At 41.9% G+C, this 25,922-nt stretch overlaps 1 protein-coding gene across 1 annotated transcript in view; it reads left to right on the top strand.

Annotated features, from left to right (window-relative positions):
• The window catches only part of LOC149153502 (ARM repeat superfamily protein), a 368,482-nt gene that overhangs the window by 189,832 nt on the left and 152,728 nt on the right, over window positions 1-25,922 (top strand). The window contains exon 16 of the mRNA XM_089445673.1: window positions 2,982-3,145. Within this exon, the coding sequence (XP_089301799.1) occupies window positions 2,982-3,145 (164 nt within the window). The remainder of the gene's footprint in view (window positions 1-2,981; window positions 3,146-25,922) is intronic.

Raw genomic sequence — 25,922 nt, 5'->3', positions numbered from 1 at the left:
TTGTTTCCCTAAATGACTTTTGGGCAACCCTAAGATCTAATGGCTCAGATTCATTTAGATCAAGGGATGAGAATAAATGTGCGTTTAATTTTCACTTTCTATTTTTTAACTCACCCATTAAATAAAGTCCCCACATTGTACTTTATGTCTAAATTCACTTTTCACTTTATAATTTAACATTGACTTTACCACTTAGAAAGTCACTTTCACTTTATAAAGTCACACTTAGAAAAAGAACTATTTTGGACACTTTTCCCTAGGTAGAGACTAACCCATGGGAAACCACTTGTCCAAGGTACATGAAAAATCAACAAAGATTACACAAATATGCACTGTTAAATGAAACCCTAAACACAACAATTATAAAATATTCAACAAAATACAAAATGAAACATATGCAACAAATCCTAGCTTTTATTATATTAATATAAAAGTCAATATTACATGGCCATACAAAGAACTGGAGAATAGCTGAGATAAACTCTCAATTGTTGCAAACTTGATCCATCTTCAAAATTTATCTACTTCCAGACTAGATTTGGCCTCCCAAACTGGAATTGCATTAATTCCTAGATTGAGAATCTGAATGATCCTCATTCCAATCTTCAAATGTGGTGCAGATCTGATCCCCAATAATTCCGCTGAAGCTCCGTGAGATTTCTAGGTGAAATCTCCTCAGTGGTGGGTTGGGTTTTCGTCCAACTGACAATAGGAAGCCCAAGGATTTTCGTCCCTAGAGCTTGCTAAAATATGAGAACCTTGTTCCCAAACCTCTCCAATAAGAAAATTACTCAACTCTAAGTTGTCCCATATGATTTGCTTCCCCTCCTTTTATAGATCTAATGGATCCCTCCCCAATCTTTAAGAAGCACTTTATTTTATTATTTTATTTCCCGTTCTAGAAGCTTCTCTTCTTATCTTTATTTTGTTTTATTTTAGTCACTTGGCCTTTTTTCTCAATTAAACATTTTCCCTTTTTATTTAATTAAGTGACTAATTAAAGTCAGTTTTAATCTAGGGAAATGGTAAGTCTGCCTGTATGATCTCTTAGGCCATTGAAAGTCATTTTTCGCCATCCCATCTTGTAGATCCTTTCGTTCCCCTTCCAACTTGTTGTTACACTAAGGTGTTTCATCAAATATTCTTCCCAAAATGAGACCTTAAACATATTTAATTAAGATATGCTCAACAATATCCCTGTTTTACGGGAATTGTTAGAATGCAGTGGAACTAAGAATAAACTGTGTTGATCTGGCCCTGATGATGAAATGTTGTTTGCGGTCCCTGTTCGACCCCGTAGAACTCCTCCAGAACCCTCTGGGCCCACTAATAATGAAATCTCGCTCCCATAACCAAGCTGTCACCAACCCTGGAAATCCATCCTAACCGCATCATAAGGGAAACTGAAAATGGGGACATTACAAACTATTTTGTGGATGTTCTCAATATGCAAGACATAAACCTCATTCCAAGAGGTTTTTTTATGCTGAATGATGTGCCTTAGCTTGCTATTTGATGTGTTCTAATCACCTCATAAAATTTGCAGTGGATTGTGCAGATTGACCTTGTAAATTGGCTATGTTTGTGTGTGATTTTGATTGTCTAGACACTGGTACCTATTGGGCATGAGCCAGTTTCAAAATGTAGGTAGAGGTGATCTCTGTGTGGTATATGATAACAGTGAAGCTGCCCAATTAGTAGAGTAGTCATGGGCCAATGGAGAAGACCCATGTGAATTAGAAGCCACCGACAGACTCACAAGGTCAAAATCCAAGGCTTACAAGCTTACTGTCATTATTGAATGTGAATCAATAATTTTATGGTTTGGAGCCACTAAATGACATAGAATGCGACATCGTAGAGAAGCAGAAGACTTCGTGTGAGTTTCCAGGTGGTATATTAGTCACCACCTATGTCAGAGCTGATGTGAGGGCAATTTGGATTTATGTTCATCCAATCCCAGTGATTAAAGAGGAGGCTTTCACATGCCTGTCTGATATGCTTGTGGGAAAGGAACAGTCTGTGTGTGAGGAGAAGAGGTGTTGAAGCCTATCGTAAGGTTGAGTTATTTTTTATGAAGCCACTGAATGTTTAAGTCAAAGTGAATGTATGTTGTACTCAAGTAAATTCAATTTATATTGGGTTCTGTTTAAGGGGAAATAAAATATACAGGGTTGTTCTCATTTGATATAGTGGCCTTTGTGCTACATTCCTTTTATGGGAGTGACAAATCCCTTTACCATGTGGTAAAAGTGAATAAGTTGTCTTTGTAAAAGTGAAAAAGTTGTCTGCCCATGAGAAGATTGTTCTAGTGTGCCGATAGTGGGAAAACTTGGTGTTTATCTGTGAGTGTTTGTATTTTAATTTGATTGGAAAAATAAAATAGTATGCATTTTTTTAATGTGTGGTGAGATTTTTCTGAGTTGGTCTGCTTTTTCCCGGTTTGTTTCTGGAGTCTGATTTGTTGAGCCTCTTAGACTTTTTCTCAAGTCTGAGTTTTGCAACATTGGTTTAGATATTATAAGGCACAATTTGCTACCTATTTCCTAAATGAGCACTTGTCGACTGATACTGTTTTCAATCTTGAATTGTGTGTAGCCAAATAGAATTTTGATAGCATCATCAGATTTTTGGCAAGGCTATTTTCTAATGTAAATTGTTTTATTTGTGTGGATATTCATTGCTTGTATTATGCAATACTCAGGTCTTGGAAAACAATGTTTCTGTTTTCATCTTTGGCTACAATTTTATTGCTTCTAAAATTTGATGACTGATAGCATGTGAATATTGCCTTCGCTACTCTCATCTTGAAGCTCAATAGATTAGGCCTTTTCTAGTAGAAAAGACCAATCGTTTTTTTCTCATAGACTATAATTATCTTTTATGTTTGGGGGACTGATCACATCCATTGTTTACCTTTAAAAGTTGTACAAATTGATTGATTTTGTTGCTGACATGACTTTATTTTAATCTCACTGTAGGTGCAAGACTGGGATTCTCTTGTCAAAATGCTTCTCCATAAAATGTTTGCAGAGACATCAAATGCAGTCATTCCACGATTTTTGAGTGAGATTAGCAATCATTTGGCTGATGTTACTCACACTGTTTTCAAACTTCTTATTTCACATACGCAGAAACATAAAGAGTAAGTACTCTCTTCTACAATATGTATTTACAATAACTTAAATTTTTCTGATGCTAAATATAATTATTAATATGAACAGATTGTGAGGACGAGGATGCTGTGTGTTTCAGATTCTAGGAGTATGTCAAAACAAAAAATAGATTCACGATGAGAAATAAATCTCAATTGAATTGTGTTACTTTTCGATTTTGAGCAACTGACCTCCAAATACAAGACAATAATAGTCAACAATCCTCTAGTTACGTACAGTGATGTTTATATAGATGGATATTGGTAGTGGTAGCTGCTACATGCAATCCCTTGTGATGATGTGTGGAGAGGGAAAAACATATTTAGTAAAAGGGTGTTAAGTAGAGGAATGTAAGGTACCTGTTGCAGCGAAATCTAGCACGCCCGGTGCAAAGCTTGATCCAAACTTAAGTAGGAACACAACAAATTACAGATATAACCATAAATACAGAGATGCAACAGAGAAAGCACTTCATTTCATTAATATCAGAATACTGAAATATGTTTACAAACAGAATGGAAATAAACTAGCTCGGGCAATGGTAGCTTATCTCTGAGAAGAGATGTGTCGGCTACATGCCGATGAACTGTGTTACAATGAGGCTCAAGGGCCTATTTATTATTGAACAACAAGGGAAAACCCTAAACAACCAAAACCCTAACCCCAAGAGATGGAACACCAAGAGATTGTGGACCCCGTTGGCGTTAGCTGGGTAGCCTACTTCCCGACGTTGTAACTTGGTCATATTATCTCTGTTTGGCGCGTACGATACCTTGTTGGAAAGGTCTCTCTGAGTACTCCAGGATTTGCGATAGGCCCCTACCTACAGATACGGGCCTGCCGCGGACCTCAAAAAACCACCGTTTAGGGGGTCAAAACTGCTAAAAATAGTAAACGCTGAAATGAACAAGGAAACATATGAAAATTGACTGGAGGTCTAGGTGGAATAGGCAGGTGGCCACCAATATCCACCTGGATCATTACCCCTTCCTTAGGAAGCAATGGTCCCCATTACGTTTAGAGCCTCCATGAGGTGAGGAGATTTTTGTTGAACCTGGTCCTTGGTGAACCACTTGCCCTGGTGAAGGAGTTGGCTTGCTTTGACAACTCGATATAGTTGGATCCTTTGTTGGCAAGTGTTCTTGATCTGTGCATCCATGATCTGATTAGTTGTGGCCTGTTCCATGCAGTTTGGGTTCAACTTTGTTGGTGTGAGTTGTTCTGCATATCGGATGTGTCCAACAATGGTGGAAATTATGGCCAAAGGCGGTCTACATTGAACAATGGGTGCAAACCAAGGAATGGTGGAATGCTGAGCTTGAAGGCATTGTCCCCCACAACCTTGGTGATGGTGTATGGCCCATATCGGAGCGGGTGAAGCTTGCGGCAGGGTCCAACGAGGCGCTCCTTCTGCAAATGTAGCCAAACTTTGTCGCCCACCTGGAGCTTATGCGGAATTCGATGCTGATCATGGTGCTGCTTGTACTTAGCATTGGCTCTGTCCAATATATCATGGACCTGCTGGCGGATGTGTTGAATGTGCTCAATGAAGTTGTTAGCCCTATCGACTTCGGACTGGACATAAGTCGAACCTGCTTGAGTAGCTGCAAATGGTATGACCACATCAGTGGGACATAATGGCTAAAATCCCAACCCTACTAGAAAGGGACTGTGGCCTGTTGAGTTGTGGAGAGCTCTGTTCTAGCTGTGCTGGACACAGGGTAGGCTTTCATCCCATGCGCGTGGATGCTTTGAGTTGTATATCTGCAAAATGTGTACGATCATACTGTTGACGACCTTTGTTTGGCCAGCCGTTTGGGGATGGAAAGCCGTGGACTTAGTGAGTTTGGTATCCAGCATCGAGTAGAGACTTGACCAAAATGCACTCAGGGGTTTGCTGTCCCGATTTGAGACAATGGATTGTGGGATCCTGAAGTGTACCCACACGCTCAAAGAAGAGTTTAGCAGTGGCCTTTGTTGTAATACTCTTCTTGCAGGCCGCCATAATGGCCATCTTAGAGAATCTATTGACGACCACGAAAATGCAGTCGTCGCCGATCTTAGAAGAAGGGAGGCTCGACATGTAATCCATGGAGATGGATTCCCAAGGTCGACTAAGAGTAGGAAGAGGAGTATATAGGCCTTTCTTCTTGATGGTTGGTTTGGCAATGGCGCAGGCAGTGCATGATTCAATATACCTTCCAACATCCCGACGAAGGTTAGGCCAATAAAAATACTTTTGCGATACTGCCACTATTTTCTCTACCCTGTAAAGTTTAGTGACCTGACTGTAGTGCGCCTCGCAAATCATCTTGGCATGCTTGCTTGAAGGAACACGTGTCCCAGGTGGCATAACAATGCATCGTGGAGGTGAAAATTTGGAACTTGTTTACCTTCCAAGTGTTTCTAGTATGTGCTGCCGAATTCTAGATCGCTCTTGTAAAGATGTAGCGACCTCGAAGTCTCGTGCCCACAGGAGTTGAGCACAGTGATCATTGCCATGACTGGTGGTCGGCTGAGGCAGTCTGCAACATTATTGGTGTTGCCCTTCTTGTACTTAATGTTCAAATGGAATTGTTGCAGGTATGTGGACCATTATTGAGGGCGATTGTTTTGCAAGTTCACTTGTCTCTGTATGAACTGCAGGGGTCGGTGGTTTGTGTAGATGACTGTTTCCTTCCCCAAAGTGTAATGCTTCCAATGATGGTAGGCCTGCACAATGGAATACATTTCTTTGTTGTAAGTGGGATACTTTCAGACTGTGTCGAAAAGTGTCTCACTGTGGTAAGCCACTAGATGCCCTTGCTGAGTAACAATTGCACCAATAGCATAGTCGGAGGCGTCTGTCTCAATCTCAAATGGCTATTACAAGTCTGGTAGTGTGAGCACTGATGCAAAGTAGAGGCGATGCTTTAACTTGGCAATCGACTTTTGTTGGGTTTCAGACCAAAAAGCTTTGCTTTCGCTCCGCCCTTGGTGACTTGACTTAAAGGCCAAGTGATATGAGAGAACCCTAACACGAACCTGTGGTAGAAATTGGCAAGACCCAGAAAGCTGCGAAGCTCTGTTAGAGTGGTTGTGGCTGGCCAATCCCAAATGACTTGTATCTTGGCTGTGTCCACATGCGCACCTTGCTCATCAATGATGTACCCTAAATATTGAACTTGGGTCATGCCAAAGTGCACTTCTCCAAATTGGCAGACAGCGTGTGTTGTTGTAGGGTTTGAAAGACCTGTCGAATATGGTGGAGGTGCTCTTCCGAACTCTTGCTGAAGATCAAAATATCATCTAAATACACCACCACAAATGCATTAGTGAAGGGTCGCAAGATGTCATCTGTCAATCTCATGAAGGTTGCGGGGGAATTCGTCAACTCGAAAGGCATGACCAACCATTTGAAAAGGCCTTCCTTAGATTTGAAGGCAGTCTTCCACACATCGGAGGTTTCGATAGGCACTTGGTGATAACCAAACTTCAAGTCAATCTTGTTGAAATATTTGGCCCCCTTAAGCTGGTCCAAAAGGTTGTCAATCCGTGGGATTGGGTATCTATTCCGGACAGTGATCTTGTTTAGCGCCCGATAGTCAATACAAAGTCTCTAGGTCCTGTCCTTCTTCTGTACCAATACAATCGGGCTCCCATAGGGTGATGAGCTTGGCTTGATGTGCCCTTTCTGTAACAACTCCTGAATCTGCCTCTTGATCTCATTGTTCTCTAGAACAAAGCATTGATAGATCGGTCCATTGGGTAGCGGCGCGCCCGGGGTCAGATCCAGGAAGTGTTTGACTTGATAATGCAGAGGTACCCTTGTAGGTGAGGTGAAAATGTCCCTGTACTCCTCCATGACCTTGTCCATCTGCTGCTGCTGTTCAGAGGAATCCTGTATGGAAGCTGTGGCCACAACCTTCTTCTTGCCCTGAGGGAGAATCATAAGGAAAACAAATTTCCTGGTCTGGGAAATGATCTTATTGCATTGCTTTGCAGTGATCAAAGAGATGGCGGTAGGCGGGGCTACCTTCGATATTTTGTACAATTTATTGACCAAAGTAATAATCAAAGAGCGAGGTGTAGACTCATATACAACATGTCGCTTTCGCAAGTATGGTTGTCCTAATAATACATCACAAACTCCAAGAGGAGCAACAACACACAATACCTCATCCGTGAAGGGCTTGATGTTGTAGGGAAGGTGACACTGCTGGCTGACGCCGAGATCTTGTCCTTGTTGAAGCCACCCTATGGTGTATGACTCTGGATGTGTTGTCTAGGATAGGCCCAACTGCTTCACGACCTCTGCTAAAATGAGGTTCTTTTGGCTCCTGTTGTCGATAATGAACTGCAGCGGAGAGCCCTTCACCCACATCTGTGAGTGGAAGAGGCGTTCCCCCTCCTCTGGATCTTCAGGTTCATTCTTTTGGAACTTGGTGGTGGCCACGGTGGCATTGGGCTCTGTGTCAATGATGTGCTTCCCTTTGTCATTCCCCTTGTCGGGTTTTGACTCAGGGTCGAAAAATGCATCTAATTCGGAATCCTTCAGCTCGAACACCAGTGACTGTTTGTCCCGACACTCTTATGTAACTCACACCATTTTCTCATGTCCTTCTTTGTCTTTAGGGTGTTGTTCTTTGCTTGCGGCTTTGGCGGGTTGTCCTGGTTTGCGCTGCCTTGGCTTTGGCCTTTGCTCTGTGGTTTGGGGGCGCCTTTTCCCTGATTCGGATTCGCAGATCCAAAGTCTCGTTTCTTCTGTTTGAACTTCTGCTCAATCTTGACAGCGTATCAATATGCCGTGCCGAGCAAGGAGATGTCCAGGATCTCCATCTTGTCCTGGATGTACTTGTGCAGGCAGCTGTAGTACTTGAGTACCAAATGCCGCTCAGAATCCTTGATACCCAATTTTGTGCAGAGGGTATGGAAAACATTTGTGAACTCCGACACATCTTGGTCCCTTCACTGTCGTAGCGTGGTCCACTTTATGTATTTATCTTCATAGATCCCGACAGGGTAATATTGTTCCTTGATGTGTCTCGAAAATAATCCCAAGTGGGTGCGGCTGAGAATAGTGAGGATTCCCTGTCTTCCTTTTGTTCACAGTAGGTTTCCCACCAATCCTTGACGTGAGGGGCGGCTTTGAGAAGTGCAAAGTTATCTTTTCTCGATTGGAAAAGTCATGAATTGAAAAATATCCTTCCAACAGATTCAACCATTTATCTACGACTTCTGCATCTATCTGGCCCTCAAATATGGGAATGTTAAAGTTAACTTGTACCTTAAAATGAGTGGCGCCTCTAGAGTGGTTGCTGGATGAAGATGCGTTGCTTGTGGGTAGCCGTCGAAGGATCTGGGTAAAGTTATCCATCATCGCGTTCCTCTGTTGCTCGAGGGCTTCCTTGAGCAATATTTTGATAGGATCTCCTACCCCCTCGTCTTTCTTTTCTTTTGCCATAGGAGGCCATTAGGGTTTGCGAGACTGGTCTTGCAAAGGTTCAACCAGATTGAGCTCTAACTCCTTATACCCTGACCTCATTGGGGACATGCAAAGAAAAACAGAGAAAGAGCAGACTGCTCTATTACCACTGAGATGTGGCGGCTACATGCCTCTGAACTATTGGAAAATCAGAAAGTCAGTAAAGGTTTTCTTCATCTTGATAATTACTTGTGATGTTATTTATTATTACGATTTTTTATATCTTCTTTCTTTAGTTCATCAAGCAATTACACAAAGCTGCAACACATAAAACAATGAACACAAGATGTAGGCACATGCTAGGGCAAAACCCCCCTCGATGGGAAAACCCAGTCAAAGAAATTCTATTTTCAATAGTATTCTATGAGACTCTTCACCCTAGACCTTGACCAAACCTTCCCTCCACACGAAGTCAGCCTCCTTAAGATAGATCTCTTTTCAACAACTTCGATTATGCAACAACTTGCGGCAGTAGTCCAACTTGGGAGACTTCGTTCTCCCAATCCAGAGCACGAAACAAAGAGAGACCGCCACCAAAATTTCGATTTTCCTTGACTCCTTAAATTCCCCCAATCTTGCATTCACTTCGGCTTTCTGGCAACGGACTTTCCCAGCTTCCTACTTCGCACTTCTGCCCAACAAACAAATTTTCACACTTCTACCCATAAGAGCGAGAGTGAGAAGTGATGCTACAAATGAATTCGTAGTCCTTCCTTTTATAGGCTTCTTGTAGGGTAGAATGGGTCCTTAGGCCGACTTGATCGTCTCTTAGGTCGACATGGTGTGGAGTTTACAAAATTCATATTTGACTCAATACTTAACCAATTTACATGATTTAAAAGCCCAAGAAGGGTCTCTTTAAATGTATAATAATTCTATAGACTCAGAATAAATCCTAGAAGTCCTCAATGGGGATTTTGACCTAAAACATGGTGACGCAAGCGTGAAACCCATGCTTTAATAAGTCACAATAATAATAATAATAATAATTACTTTCTTTATTCTTTTGACAAGTACATTATTGAAGACCGAACATAGTTACTTTTTTAAACATGAACTGTGTTACAATGATGCACAAGGGCCTATTTATATTTGAACAACAAGGGAAAACCCTAAACAACCAAAACCCTAGCCCCAGGAGATGGAACGCCAAGAGTTTTTGGACCCTGTTGGGGTTAGTTGGGCAGCCAACTTTCGTGGGTCGTAACTTGGTAATATTATCTCTGTTTGGAGAGTAAGATGCCTTGTTGGAAAGGTCTCTCTGAGTACTATAGGATTTGTGGTAGGCCCCTGCATACAGCGATGGGCTTGCTGCAGACCTTAAAAAAATGCCATTTAGGGGATCAAAACTGCTTCGGAAGTTCATGACCCAAAAAATTGCTAAAAAGAGTAAATGCTGAAATAAACAAGGAAACAGATGAAATTGGCTAGAGGTCATGGTGGAATAGGTAGGCAGTCACCAATATCCATCTGGATCAAAGCCTCACTAAACGGGGCCAAACCTTATGGAAACAAGAGAAAAGGTTGCCACTGTCACCTCATGAACCTTACTCCTTCTCTAATGTTCAAGCACAAGGAAGACTTCCCTAGATCACCTAAAGGATATTCTAGTACTATGGCCCAAGGTGATGATTGCAAGGTCTATAATATTGGATAGAGTACCGACAAGGCCTAGCAAGGCTTAGATATTCTACATTGGGGTTCAAATACTATATTCCTAGACCAATAATAAGGCTGCTATAAGGTAGGGTTTGCTTGATATGCAATAATAAGGTGCATGATGTCATATAGTGGCCAATGAAAAGGCCTTTCAATGATAATTGACAAGGTAACAAAGGCCTTCCAATAGAGACTATGATTAGGTTAGCAAAATAATTTATATGGCTGTCATGTATGCATAAACAACAAAAGGAAGGATGATGTCAGCCCTAAGTGAGGGATATTTACTATTCACTATGCTAGATTTTGCCTTTATATGATTTATAAATGCAATTCCTAATTTATGAGACACAAACATCCACACAAAACTCACTTTTATTCATAAATCTGCTATAGAAACACTAGTGGCTAACCCTAGATGTCTATGAATGGGAGATAAAAGATGAAAATTAACAAAATTAATGGATGATCAACATACCAATGATTAGTGCCTTATCCTGCTAGTGTTTAATGGAGACATTTAGGGCCAGATTTCAAGAGAAAGAATTTGATGGAGTAAGGGGGGATTGAAAGGGCATCCACTTTCAATACCCTACTGATCATTCTTCTAAGGGGAGAAATTAATTATAGGGAATGCACTTTCAGAGTTTCCCTATAGGCCTTAAAAAGGAATAGTTCTACATACAATAATGTAGCAAGATTCCAACAATAATTAAGCATTTAGTCACGAAACAAATAGATACCCTACTTCATAAATTCAATATGCAAAATATTAATGATAAATCATTATACTTACACACTTTTCCCTAGAAACACTTCTTTCAATCCTAGAATAACATCTCCATGCAAAAATTGATTCCACAAGAAAGTTGCACCAAGTAAAGATGACATCTTTCCCATAGCAATGGGAAAGACTAACTTGCACTCTCTTAGACAGAACAAGAATAAAATGTATGATGATGAAATGAAATGAGTGGAGGAGTTTGTATTGATATGAGACATAACTCCCTCATTTGTACAACATTACAAGAAGCCGTAATTACAAGTTTACTTTGAGTGTTTCACAATAGAGAGGTTACAAGCTAACCACATTGCTCAAAAACATAACATAAAATGCCATAAATGCCTACACATGTGGGAGGAAGACCTTCTCCACTATGATATCATCCTCCAAGTAAGCTCTAAATGCCACAATTACAAATAATTGTCAAGTGGGCTAATGAGTGCCACATACTCCAAGACATAGCTCTAAGATCATGGGCATGCCTGTAAAGTGCATCCATACCAAGACACTATCTCCATATTGCCCAATGTCACCCTCTAAAGTAAAAGAAGGTTGACATGACACTCTCCTACTCAAGCGTTGGTTCTAAAAAGTGATGTGCGAGCCCTCCCCTGTCATGTCAAGGTGAACACCATCATCTGGGCTTTAAAACAGGTAATGCCCATCAAACAGTATCCCAAGTTAGCCCATCAATTTGTAGGTGTGTTTGAAAATGATGGCAACAGAGTGGGTATGGCTTCAGCGCAGGGTGCCATAACCAAGTGACTAGCCAATGAAGGTCCAACATCTTGAGTGTATAAGTGTAAGAAGGGAGCAATCGTGAAGGTATGAGTTACCCCTTCACTCAACTTACATTTTCCACCCCTTCAGTGCAACTTTTAATTCTTTATGATTTGCTTTGATTTGGGTGCATAACTCAACAATCCAAGCTTGCTTTTTGAGGTTTTACATTTAATGCTCCTTAATGATGAGTCAATTTATCGCTCATCGGGGTTGGGACAATACAAGAGTACCTTTCAATAGATGAAGCACATGTGCTTGAGGAATTGGGTGATGGCTAATGATGGGGGTAGACCTCATGTTAGGTTCTCTCCTACATGCTAATCAAATGTCCTAGCCATCTTTTGCGTTTTATGTTTTTCTTTCATGGTGGCTTTCTTCTGCTTTTTTCTTTCTTTTAGCTGCATCAACCTACAAGGAATTTTTTTTGGCCCAGACTCAAGGATGAGGATGAAAAGGCACCAATTCCATGACCAATGAACACTAGTTGGAATAATGGAGATGGAATAATGGGAAAGATGGAAATTGGTAAGCATGGAACATCATGGACACACTACTTCAATCAAAGCCTCCCTAGTGGTGTCCTTCCTAAAACCCTAAGGCCTTATAGGAGGTCCCACTAGACTAGAGTCAAAGACTAACCTTCCAGGTGAAGGAACAAGAATACAATTGAGTTTTGTCAATCGTCCAATTCGCCCCTTGTTCCATATTAGTAATGCCCATAACATTAAGTGAAAACACGTGATTGCAAAATCGTTAAAGTATTTGTTGATGGATGACCCACCTTCCTTCAAGATGGAATGGCGAATGGGAGAGAGAAATTTGATCTAAGCAAGAAGTGGGCGGTCCTAGCATCATGTTATGTATTGATCAAATATGGTTGTTTGATAGCTAGTTGTCCAAGGAGGAGAACAATTTTCTCCTATGGTTGCCCACTTTTTGGTGCGTAACACATGGCTGCAACTCGGGGACATCTGCTCATTGTAGAGCGCGTGATTCATGTGCTTTAATGAGCAGTGCATGAGAACTCCAACAATACCTAGGGCTTTGTAGACTCACAACATCTTGTGGATAACAACTAAGTAGGGTGTTGATTGTCACCCTTGCGATATAGGATACAATAGTACTTAAAATAAAATGTTAGCTATAATAATGCTATCTAACTACTATATATACACATCATCTTGAACAATGTCAAAAGTAGGATGCACACACATGAATGCAAGACACATGAATACACTGCAACTATCTAATCATGAATGCATCGATTTATACTCAGGAAGTATTCTTTTAGGATGTGCCCATTCACAAGTAAATGGACAGGGTCTCCTTCTAGTGTTTTGGGATGGTAGGAATTAATACTAGCCTTATTGGCTACTTTGTACGATCTGGTTTTTCCTTTTCCTTGTCCCATAATAGGACCATGCTTCCTCGCTCAAATACTCTGGGCCTAGCTTTTTGATCAAATGTGGATTTGGTCTTAATTCTTGTTCATTTGACCTAAAGCAAGGCATTTGGATTTGTCCAGCACAATGAACTTGTCAATTCTTGATCGCACTGTATCCTTTTCTTTGGTATTTGATTTCAGGCACTGCAAGATGGGCAATTGTAGGTGTATTGGGAGCTTTGTTTCCAATCCATATATCAGCTCAAAGGGGTTGTATCTTGTAGATGCCTTAAAAATTGTGCGATCAACCCAAAGATCATGCTTGATTGTGCTATCCTAGCTCTTCTTATTCCCGAACAGTCTTGTTAATGATTGTCATAAGGTTCTTGTTACTGGACTTAGCCTGGTCGTTCCCTTAGGAAAAATAATTAGAGGAATGGGCTAACACAATCTCATATTTAGAACAGAAAGAGGTGAATGTAATGGAACTGAAGGCTTTAGAATTGTTTCTTACAAAGTTAGCAGGGACACCAAATCTGGTAATAATCCTATCTTCTAAGAAATTTATCATCACTTACTCATTATCCTTCTTAGTGGGTATGGTGTCTACCCATTTAGGAAAATGATCTGTGGTGGTTAAAATCCATTTCTCTTGCATTGCTTGAATTACCTTTGAATTCTCCAATGACAATCAAGATCTCATTGTTAAAATGGTGAGTCAATTACCATGGATTTCAAGGGGAGGGCTGGGAGTTTTTTCTTACGAGCGAATAATTGGAAGGGCTAGCATGCTCTTACATGTTTGTGTGTATCAACCACTGTTGCGGGGGAGCGCCCCCCCCCTTCGAACCCGCTCCAGAAGCGCGCTCCGGGCGGGAGTGGCTCGGGAGCGGGTCGGGAGCGCGCTCTCGTAAAAAAATTTGCGCTCCCTGGTCTGTGAGGGAGCGCTTCAGGGAGCGATCGCTCCTGCGCTCCCGGAGCGCTTTTTAATGCCCGGGCGATCGCGATCGCTCCCTGATCGCTCCCGGGCATTAAAAAACGCTCCGGGAGCGAATTTTAAAATTCCGGGAGCGGTTCGGCGGAAAAAAATTCCGCCGGACCCGAAAAAACAAAAAAAATTAACTAATTTTTTTTGGTTTATAAGCCCAATGGGCCAAAAAAAAATCATTTCAATGAGATTGAGCTTGAGCTTGAGAGCTGAGGAAGAGCAAAGGAGCAAGGAGCAAGAGCTGAGGAGCAAGGAGCCAGAGCTGAGGAGCGAGGAGCAAGTGCCAAGGAGCGAGGAGCAAGCTTGCAGAGGTAAGTAACTTAATCATTTAGTTAGTTTAGTTGGTTAGGTAGTTAGTTTGTTTAGTTTAATTTACCTGTTTGAGTTTAAAGATCATTAATTTAAATTAAATTAATAAATTAAATGAATTAATCCCAATAAACTAAATTAATTTGCAGATTCAAGACTCAAACCCTACAAACATCAAACACGATGGACCTGGGGATTTTTATTGGCATTTTCCTCTTCCTGGTCCCTTTTCTGGTTATTATGGTGGTGGAGAGTAGGAAACGGAGGGGGCCTGAAACTGAAGAGGTGGATGAAGAAGCCGGAGGAAGTCAAATAGGTGAAAACCCCAGTGAGGAGGATGTGGAGGAGGGTGAACATGAGGGTCAAAAAACTAAACAAGACCAAACTCCATTGTGGAAATATGTTCAGAGGCCTGAAACAGGGAGAGGGGGTGGAACCACTAAATTTCATTGCCCCCATTGCAACACTGATTACACAGGCTCATACACCCGTTTGAGAAGACACCTTTGCGGGAAAAGGGCATGGGATGGAGAGAAACAAATAGGAATCAGAACTTGCGACGCGGTGTCAACAGCAGATAGAACCAAATACATAAAGGAAGAGGAGGACGCCCAATACAAAGCAAAAAGATCAAGGGGTTTCTTTGAAAGCTCACAAAGAACTCCTTCAGCATCCTCCCAAGGCAGTGGATATGGACATGGAGGCTCAGGGTCATCATCTTTACGCCGTAGAACCATATCAGATTTCCTTGATGAGGGGTGTAGGAATGATGTGGATTCAAAAATTTACAGGTTCCTCTATGCAAATGGGATACCATTCAATGTTCTACGCTCACCTTATTGGCACGAAATGGTTTCTGCCATAAATGATGCCCCTAAAGGATACAAGAGCCCTGGGTATGACAAGGCAAGAACAGTTGGCCTTGATCATGAAAAAGCAAAAATATCACATTCTTTGAATAAAATGACAAGTTCTTGGACTGACAATGGGGTGTCCATTGTATCTGATGGATGGACAAATGTAAAAGGCAAGCCATTGATAAGTGTTCTTGCTGTGTCCCGAAGTGGTCCCATTTTTCTAGCTGCACATGATTACTCAGACAAGTTCAAGACCGCTATCAACATTGCAGAAGCATTGCTTGAAACAATTGAGCGTATTGGCCCATACAATGTCATCCAAGTCATCACTGATAATGCTCCTAATTGTAAGGCAGCGGGAGCAATTATTGAGGATAGATACCCGAACATATTTTGGTCTGGATGTTTGGTTCACACATTGAACCTTCTGTTGCATGATATTGTCAAAAACAAAAATGAACAATACCAATGGATTGGTGATTTGTACAAGAGAGGAAAAAAAATGATAAAATTTATTACAAATCATAGCAATACCCATGGCCTTTTCCGCAGTCACTCGAGATTGGAGTTGCTGAAGATTGCGAGGACTAGATTTGGTAGCTATTACCTCACCTTCAGGCGCCTTTTGAAGGTAAGAGAGGGTTTAGCTAGCATGGTATCAAGTCCAAATTGGCAGGTGTTAAAGGAAAGGGCTACAAATGTAGCTGACATTGCAGGTTTTGAAACGGTGGAGGAGGCCGCTCTTGATGGGCAGTTTTGGACAACTGTGAGACAGGTATTGGATTTCACCACGCCAATTTATAACATGATTCGGTTTGCAGATACAGACAAACCAGTGATTGGCGAGGTGTATGAGCAAATGGATACCATGTTGGGGGAAATAAAAGACATTGTTAATAACAGAGATCCCGACTTGTACAATCTGATTCACGATTGTGTGTGTGAACGGTGGAAAAGGCTTAACCTTCCACTACATTGCTTGGCGTATATCCTTACGCCAAAATACTACTCAGATTCTTGGTTGGGCAAACCTGCAGCAGGGGGTGGTGTTAGGACCAAACCCCATTTAGATCGAGAGGTAACTAAAGGATATCTGGATGCATTAGAAAAGTTGGTGCCTGACAGGGAGGAATGTGCAGCTGTGCGCCTTGAAATAGGCAGATACTTCACTGGCAGTGGTTTGTATGGTAACTTCCATGCAATGGACGACAAAGATAAATTTGATTCTCTCACATGGTGGGAAACATATGGCGGCGACGGACTTTTGCGAAAATTGGCATTGAAAGTTCTTGCACAGGTTGTAAATTCTTCTTCTGCAGAGAGGTGTTGGAGCACCTACAGTTATATACATAATGTGAAAAGAAACAGGCTCAACGAAAACCGAGCAGAAAGCTTGGTTTATGTGCACTACAATTTGAGGTTGTTGAGCCATTACTGTGATCGGGCTAATGAAGATCCCACATATAAAATTTGGGACAATCACCCTGAGGACGACAATTTGGAGGATGGCATTGTACATATGGAAGAACTAGAAGATGAGCTTGTACGGGATGAAGCTGAAGCAGCTGCAGCAGCCATGCCACCTCCACCTCCACCATCCAGTAGCAGTTCTCGGGGCCCGAGTCTTGTTCCATTGCTGTCGCCACCTCCATCGACACCCTCGCGTGGAGGCTCTAGTTCTGGTCGTCGGTCTGGGCGGGAGACTCCTAGAAGACCGCCACGACCTACTTATACTCCTGGAGACTCTCGTGGCAAGGGCCACTTGTAGATTTACAGTTTACTTGTCTTTTTTAGTTTCTATTAGACTTGTCACTTTAGTTTTCATAACTGTTCAGTGTTGAGTTTTGAGTCCTTGACTCTTGACTCTTTACTCTTTCATATCATTATGACATTATGATATTTTTTGTAAACATTATATCACTGTGACAATGAAAATTTGAAGTTTGAAGTTGGGCCTTGGCAATTATAACTCATTGGCAATTATGAATATGATGCTTTGTGAAAGACTAAAGTTGTTTCATTTCATCTCATTATTCATGTTTCATTTTATAAATTTTTAACATTTCATATCATGTTAACAGTTAGAAGTTAGGACTTAGAAATATCTTCGATATTACTTCTTGTAATGGTTAAACTTGGCTTACAAGTACAACTTGTTACTTTGGTGATCAATGATGATAAATGTTATTGAATTGAATGTTATTTTAATTTATTATTTTACTAAGGTTGATGACGATTATAATTTCTAGATGATTGATGTGATATGGTTCAATGATCAATTTATGTTTTTTTATGTTTTTTATGTCTATTTCATCATTCTACATGTTTTTGCTGACATATATGTATCAAAAATTAAAAAATATAAAAAATATATATATTTTTAAAAAATCGCTCCGGGATTCGCTCCCAAACCGGGAGCTTCTGAAAATGGTCGCTCCCGCTCCCGCTCCCGCTTCCGCTCCCGCTCCCCGCTCCCGCTCCCGCTCCCGCTCCCAAGTAACACTGGTATCAACAAAAAATGTAGGCTAGTAGTATCTTGCTCGTATGATTTTGAGTTGTTTTAGCTGCAAAGTGCCCTCCACAAATTCTTGCATGGAACTCTGTAATCATCTTTTCGGCTTGTTGCCTACTTACAAACCTAAGGATCACCCCATCAATGCTTTTCTAACCAAGGCCATCTTGGGTTAAACAATTTTACATCTTTCAATCGTAAGGCCCTTCCTTTATGGTCAACCAGTTGAGGAGGAGCATATAAGTTCCTTAGGTAGTAGATAATATTGTAATAACAATCATTAGATTCTAGATCATTAGTAGTAGCACGAATTTGTTCATTCTATCCTTACTCAAATGCGATGGTATTTTCTTCGGTTAACACCTCGACCAATCCTTGGCCTTTGATTACTCTCTTGGGTTGAATGTCTAAATCATACTCTTGAATCTTGGAATACCCATTTTCCTCTAGATCTGAGACATTCGTGCTAGGTTAACACATCTTTGACCGCGAGATAAGGAACATATGCAACAACGTTATCGTGCCCTACATAGACCCTAAAATGCTTGATAGATTTGACTAAGACATAGGTTTGTTTTTCAGTGATGGTGTATCTAGCCTCAACATCTCTTAAGTTTTTGCTCATAAAAAGCAATGAGTCTTTCGTTCCCCTCATTATCCTTTTGTGTAAGGATTTCGGCTATTTTATCATCGGATGCAAAGGAATAAATAATGAAATCTTTGGAATAAACAAGACTTACTAGGATTGGGGTAGTATTTTGCTCTCCTTTCATCCCACATGAAGGTAGCATGCTTCTTCAAAAGGTCTTTCATTGGTTTAACAATTTTAGCAAAGTTTGGGTCAAATATCGTTATGATTTTTATTTTTTATTTTTCCAAAGAATTGGCCTTTTTGTCCCTGGGAGAAGCTATAACCCCAATTTCTTTGATTCTTTTGGAATCAATGCTAATTCCCTCTTTTGAGATTAAATGCCCAAGAAGTTTCCTTTTGGTCAACTCTAGATATGGACTTGCTTGGGTTCAATGAGATCCCATATCTCCTACATCTCTTAAAAAAATTCTTTCAAGTGCCGACAATGATCCTTTCTTCCCCTAGAGGCAATAGTGAAATCACCTTGGTATATTTCCATGATTAGGCCAATGAGGTCTTTGCAGGCAAGATCCATGGCTCTTTGGAATGCAGGTCCAACATTGAAGGGACCAAAGGCATTCTTAAGTATTTGTAGGTTTCCCGTGGCGTGGTGAAACTCGTCTTCAGTTGATCTTCTTCTTTTACCATGATCTCATTGGACCCACAAAACTCATGGGGACATTATCCTAGCCCCCATAATTAGTTGCAAGAGGTTTTCCATGTTAGGAAAGGGATAATTATCCTGAAGGCATCACTGATTTAGGTCTATGAAATCCACAAACATTCTAATATTCCTAGTCTTCTTCCTGGTAACTACAAGATTAGATAACCACGGGGAAGGGTCGTAAAGCATCTTTTGCAATTCTTCCTTGACCAAGGGAGCTAGCTTAGGGTTTATGTTTCTTAGTTTCTGTCTAATTGGATTAAGCCCTCCCTTGAAAGGAATGGTGTGCTGGATGACATCCTCACTATAAGCATTCAAGTCTTGGTATGACCATGCAAACACATCCTTGAATTCATAGAAAAGCTTTTCAAGCTCAATTCTTTCTTGTTGGGTGGTTGCTTTACGTACTTTGGTTAGTTCGGTATTGGAATTTTTTGTCATATGTAAATCTCAATGATATTGGGTAATCCTTCAACTATCTAGTTCGTTGTACACCCATCATTGCTATCGAAGGACTTTTCCATGGAAATCATTTCTTCTATCATGGGATCATCATACTCATCCTTTCCTACATCACTTGGACCCTAAAATTGGTTTATGTTTTGGAAGAAATCAATAATATGGGCATCATCCTCGAATACCTACTAATGCTCTTGGTTGCCAGGTATAACCGACCTAAAGATGAATTCCATGGTAAATTCTCCTAATCTAGAGGTAACTTTGTCAGATAGTGGTAGGGTAGTGGCTGAGACAACTGGAGAGTCATCTATAACATTATTTTCCTTAAGAACTGTATCTATGTTGAAAGTTTCAAAACATTGTATTTTGTGGCGTATGAAGTCTTTGTATTTTCTAAGCTTTTCATTCTTGACATTGAATGTTCCTTTAATTTGGGACACAATTAGAGGAGAATCTCTTACCACCTTTAAATGTCTTATTCTTGTACTAAGCGCCGAATGTAATCCCAAAGTAAGGGCCTCATATTCAGCGATATTATTGGTGTATTTGAAGGCAATTCTATATGAGATCATAATATGCCTATTGGATGGTGAAATCACGATGATCCCTGTTCCTGACCCAAGCTTAAAGAAAACCCCATCAAAGTAAATGGTCCAAACCTTGTCCACATCTGGCTAAGGTGAGGCTGCTTTGGCCCATATCCTTGAATCCCCACACCCGCAATTGGTCTTCATTGAGAATAGCACACTGTTGTTCCACTACAGGCCAAGTTGAGGGTTGCCTGAAAATTAGGATGTAGGGTTTCTCTCCCATAAGGACCTGTATGTATGACATGTCCATTTGGATTGTACCCGCCAGGTTGGTAGCCCACTCACTAGATAACAACATCCCCGACGCATCAGGAATGTCAATTACAATAATATTCATAGAGAATTTCCTTTTAGGATCTCCATGCAAAGAGGCAGATAAATTTTATATTATCCCACATAATTCAGTAGCTCGTGAGTCAATTCCACATACATTTCTATATGGTCTTGTAATTTCCAATTCCAATTTCATGATTTTTAGAGGCGTTACATTAGTTGGGGCCATTGAATCAAGCATGAAATTATGTAAGAAGAAGCGATTAACCTCGAGGGTTATGAAGAATTGGGGGTTGCCTTTCATAAAAATTTAGGTTGTATAAATCAATCGAGGAATCAATTTCATTATTGTCATATACATGTTGATTTCCTAGACTCTCATGGCGGATTTATTACTCCTTGTTCTTATCTTCTTCATTTCTGTTAATTTGGGGAACAATGGCTTTGTAATTCTTCATCGTAATGGGCATCCATTCTCCAAATATACGCTTGGCATCTTTGGTGAAGTCACTTGAGGAAACATGAGTCATTTCGGGCTTAGGAGGCTTAGGCTTCATATGGTCATATAACTTGATAACACTATCTTGGGCTTGTATAATTGTTACAAGATCCTATTCCTAAGGAAATATGTTATTTTGCCCTGAAATGCGTGGTGGTATGTGAAAATGATTAATTCATCATGAGTTTCAACTTTTCAGGTATAATAGCTACTAAATGGTTAAACCTTTGGTTGAACTCCCTAATACCTTGGGATGCTTAACTTTTTTACTAAGAGGAAATCTTTGTATAGATCCACGATATTTCTTTCCTTAATCCATCTAAATAAGAAGACATGAATGAAATCCTCCCATGAATGTGTACACTTAGAGTCTGAAACCATTCGTTAGCATACCTACCTAAGGATAGAGACAAAAACCTCATTAGCACATCATCTTCTACCCTTCTACCTGGTAAGTGAGAAGAACAAGAAATTGCAAAGTCTATCAAGTGTATCTTGCAGGGTTGCAGGAAAGCAGCCCCCCCGAACATGCTCGCGAAGCGCGCTCTGCTCAGGAGCGACGTTGGGAGTGCACCCTCTTAAAAAAGTTCGCTCCCTAGTTTTTTGGGAGCGAATAAGGGAGCGGTCGAGGAGCATTCGCTCCCTGACTGCTCCCATTCGCTCTCGGAGCGAATTTTTTGAGGTGGGAGTGATCACATTAGAGCGCTCTCGCCTAAAAAAAGCTCTCCCTATGGGCGAAAAAGGCATGACTACATGCAGGAGTTTTTGGATGGAGGGAAGGGGCAGAAGAAATAAAAGGCCCTCCTCCCCTCCCACAATTCACCATTTGCATATGAGAGACCAAGGAAAGGGATTTTGGAATTGGAGCAAGAGTTGAGGAGCAAGATTGAGAGGATTGCTTGGGAACTTGAGGAGGTTGCACAGGAGATTGGAGCTTGGGATTGAAGGACAAAGATGTAGGATCTAGACACTAATCTAGCACTTGTGTTTTTTATATGTTCATTGTTAAATGAAAATGTTGTCTTCTCTCTTTCAAGTTTCCCATGTTGAAGTTTCTAAGTCTAACAGTTAGAAACCCTCCATGTACTTTCTGATTTATTCCTTCCTACTTGTTCTGATTAATTAACAAGTTATTTACCATGTAAATACTGAAAATAAACATAGGAACATGCTCAACACATTACAGATCATCGACTGAAGGAAATAGAAACAAGCACACAAATGACACCGTTATTTTTGGACTAATGTCCTCGGAAAAACCCAATGTGGGAAAATTGGTGCAGCTATCTGAGGGTTTGATTTATTAAGTAGTTTCATAATACAATCTGGGTGCCAAATCCGGCTCACTCAACAGAGAAAAATCTCGGTAGTAGTACCTCTCCTTCGGAGATAGAAGCTCTGGCTGAAACCCCGGATAAACACTCCGGTAGCTCCTCAGCTCCAATATGCCCGATGAAAAAAACCCCAGCGTCAACCTCTTCTGCCCTTTGCGTTAGCTTTCTTGGTAGTTCTGGCAGTTCCGGTTGTTCCCGACAGTTCCGGCTTTTGCCCTTTATGTCAGCTTTCCCATCAGTTACGACAGTTCCCGACAGTGTCGGCTGTTCCCGCCAGTTCCGACTTCTGCCCTTTGCATTAGCTTTCCCGGCAGTTCCGACTGTTCTCGGCAGTTCCAGCGTCTGCCCTCTGTGTCAGCTTTCCCAGCAGTTCTGGCAGTTCCCGACAGTTCTGGTTGTTCCGGCAGTTCCGGCTGTTCCAGCAGTTCCCGACAGTGTCTGCTATTCCCGACAGTTCTAACTTCTGCCCTTTACGTCAACTTTCCCAGTTGTTCCGATAGTTCCCTGTAGTTCCGGCTGTTCCCGACAGTTCCGTCTTCTACCCTTTGCGTCAGCGTTCCAGGATGTTCTGTCTTGTACCCTCTGCGTCAGCATTCTCAGCGTTTTTGGCAGTTCCCAGTAGTTCCGGCTGTTCCCGGTAGTTCCGGCTCCTGCCCTCTGTGGTAGCTTTCCTGGCTGCTGCGTTGATCCTCCCGGCACTATCTCTACCTCTCTGCTTCTGTATTCACTGGCCCTAACCTGCAACTCCAGATCACTCTCTCAACTTTCTCAGCAAACACAGCCCCAGAAAGTCGAAATCTTGATCTCTTGGTGTGTTCTCCAAGTGACCCTCAAGCCTCCTCTTATACTTTTCTCGTTGACAAATCAACGACCGAGATTAAGTCCCTAATTAATAACTAAGATTAGATCTGGCTTGATCCATGACTTTTGGACCATTCTACCACAGTTTTATATTAATTCACATTAATATTTTAATTTTCCTAAGTTTAGACTTAGGGACTCCATTAAAAATATTAATTATTTTAATATCTCCCAAAACTGTTTAGAATTTGCCCAAACCCTTTCTAGGTATTGGAGATCTCATGTGCCTTAACCTTTCCACCAAATTTCGTGGCTAGAGCACATCCGATGCTACCCCAAATCAACACTCCTTCTTAGCAAGGACTATGCTCTAGCAATACTCCTTACTGAGTATTACTCTAATCATCCAGCATCGGTCCCTGATGCTAGGTCTGCTGCCCATCATCTGTACCGCTGCATCTCGTACTGCCAACCATGGCTCTGCCACTGCCACTGCTACATCTGTACGACAACGCTCTCTACATCTGTGCTGCTACCCATGGCCCTGCCACTACCACTGCTACGTCATCACTGCATCCCCTCTCATCGTGCTGCATCGTGCTCAACGTTGCAGGAAGTGCCCCCCCCCCCCCCCCCCGGATCCTAGGCCGGAATCGCGCCCCGTACGGAAGCGTTCCGGAAGCGCCCCAGGAAGCGCGATTTCAAAAACTCTGAAGCGCGATTCGCATTTTTTAAAGCGCTTCCTGGATTTTAGGAAGCGTGGGCCCCGAAGCGCCACGCTTCAACGTCAATCAACGACCGAGACTGTCGATCGAATTACCTGTGCCGTATTCTTTTCGGCAATATGTCATACTATATGATCCTTGACCCCGTTAAGAATGGTACTCTTGGCCCTCGCCATTGCTTCCTCATACCTGTCATTGTCAGCTGGGTCAACTGGGACCGCTATCGTCTTTAAGGCGAAGTACTTGACATGATTTCTGTCAACTACGAATGAGATTCTGGCCTTCCAGACTACGAAGTTTGAGGCTCCGTCCAGTTTGTCTTGGTCTCTTACTCCGTGTAGTGCCATTCCGCTGCTCTTCTACTTCCCTCCTGGAAGTTCTTGATGTGACTCCCTTTGAGCCTCGATTTCCCTCCTGGAAATCCTTCTGCCGATGTTGAGATGCCCCCTACTATGGTCATCTGTGCAACTGCACCACTGATCCAGATTTCTCAGCTAGAAACCCTCGGTAGCAACTCCCTCGTCGTTGGCCTTGCCCTTTTAGGTACTGTTCTTACAATAATACCCCACCAACTCCACTCTACAACTTATCCACAACCTCCTAAACCTTAGCAACCTGAAGGTGAGAGCTCCTAGGATCTGCGCAGTCCCAACGCCGACAAACTAGCTCCCTAAGCCAATTGCATCAGCCCTCCTGGCCTCTGCGCGAGCCTGTCTTTGCCTCCCTCAGCCTTTGCACAACCACTTCTTGGCCCAAACTTGATGACGCAGGCACTGTGTCACCCCTTCCTCGCTGTTTTGCTACTAGGAACAACTTCTGTCACTCGGGAAAACTGTTTTCTATTGCTGCTGCTGTGCTCGGCTGATGCCCTTAGTTCCCCTGTGATCTGGAACTTGGCTCAAATACCATGTTGAAGTTTTCAAGTCTAACAGTTAGAAACTCTCCATGTACTTTCTGATTTATTCCTTCCTACTTGTTCTGATTAATTAACAAGTTATTTACCATGTAAATACTAAAAATAAACACAAGTACATGCTCAACACATTACAGATCATCAACTAAAGGAAACATAAAAAAACACACAAATGACACTGTTATTTTTGGACTAATGTCCTTGGAGAAACCCAATGCGGGAAAACCGGTGCAACTATCTGAGGGTTTGATTTATTAAGTAGTTTCAAAATACAATTTGGGTGCAAAATCTGGCTCACCCAACAGAGAAAAATCTCGGCAGTACTACCTCAACTTCGGAGACAGATGCTCCTGGATGAAACCCTTGATAAACATTGCTGTAGCTCCTCAGCTCCAATCTGCCCCACGAAAAAACGTCAGCGTCAGCCTCTTCTGCCCTATGCATCAACTTTCCCGACAGTTCCGACAGTTCCGGCTTCTGCCCTCTTTGTCAGCTTTCCCGACAGTTCTAGCAGTTCCCGACATTTTCGGCTGTTCTCGGCAATTCCTGCTTCTACCCTTTGCGTCAGCTTTCCCGACAGTTTCGGCAGTTCTCGACAGTTCCAGCTGTTCTTGCCAGTTCCGGCCTCTGCCCTCTGCGTCAGCTTTCCCGGCTGTTCCGGCAGTTCTCGACTGTTCCGACTGTTCCTGGCAATTCCCGACAGTTTCGACTGTTCCCGACAGTTTCGTCTTCTACCCTTTGTGTCAGCGTTCCCGATTGTTTCGTCTTCTACTCTCTGCGTCAGCGTTCCCGGCTGTTTCGGCAGTTCCCAGCAGTTCCGGCTGTTCCAGACAGTTCCGGCTTCTGCCCTCTGTGTCAGCTTTCCCGGCTGCTGCGTTGATCGTCCCGAAACTATCTCTACCTCTCTGCTTCTGTATTCACTGGCCCTCAGCTGCAACTCCAGATCACTCTATCAAGTTTCTCAGCAAACACATTCCCAGAAAGTTGAAATCTTGATCTCTTGGTGTGTTCTCCAAGTGACCCTCAAAACTCCTCTTATACTTTTCTCGTTGACAAATCAACGATCGAGATTAAGTCCCTAATTAACAACTAAGGTTAGATCTGGCTTGATCCATGACTTTTGGACCATTCTAACACA

This window comes from Pinus tabuliformis, chromosome 9 (genome assembly GCF_031772625.1).
Source record: "Pinus tabuliformis cultivar Carrire ecotype Pingquan chromosome 9, CPIR1, whole genome shotgun sequence".
In the NCBI taxonomy this organism is placed as follows: domain Eukaryota; kingdom Viridiplantae; phylum Streptophyta; class Pinopsida; order Pinales; family Pinaceae; genus Pinus; species Pinus tabuliformis.
This window is presented reverse-complemented; position numbering and strand designations above follow the sequence as displayed.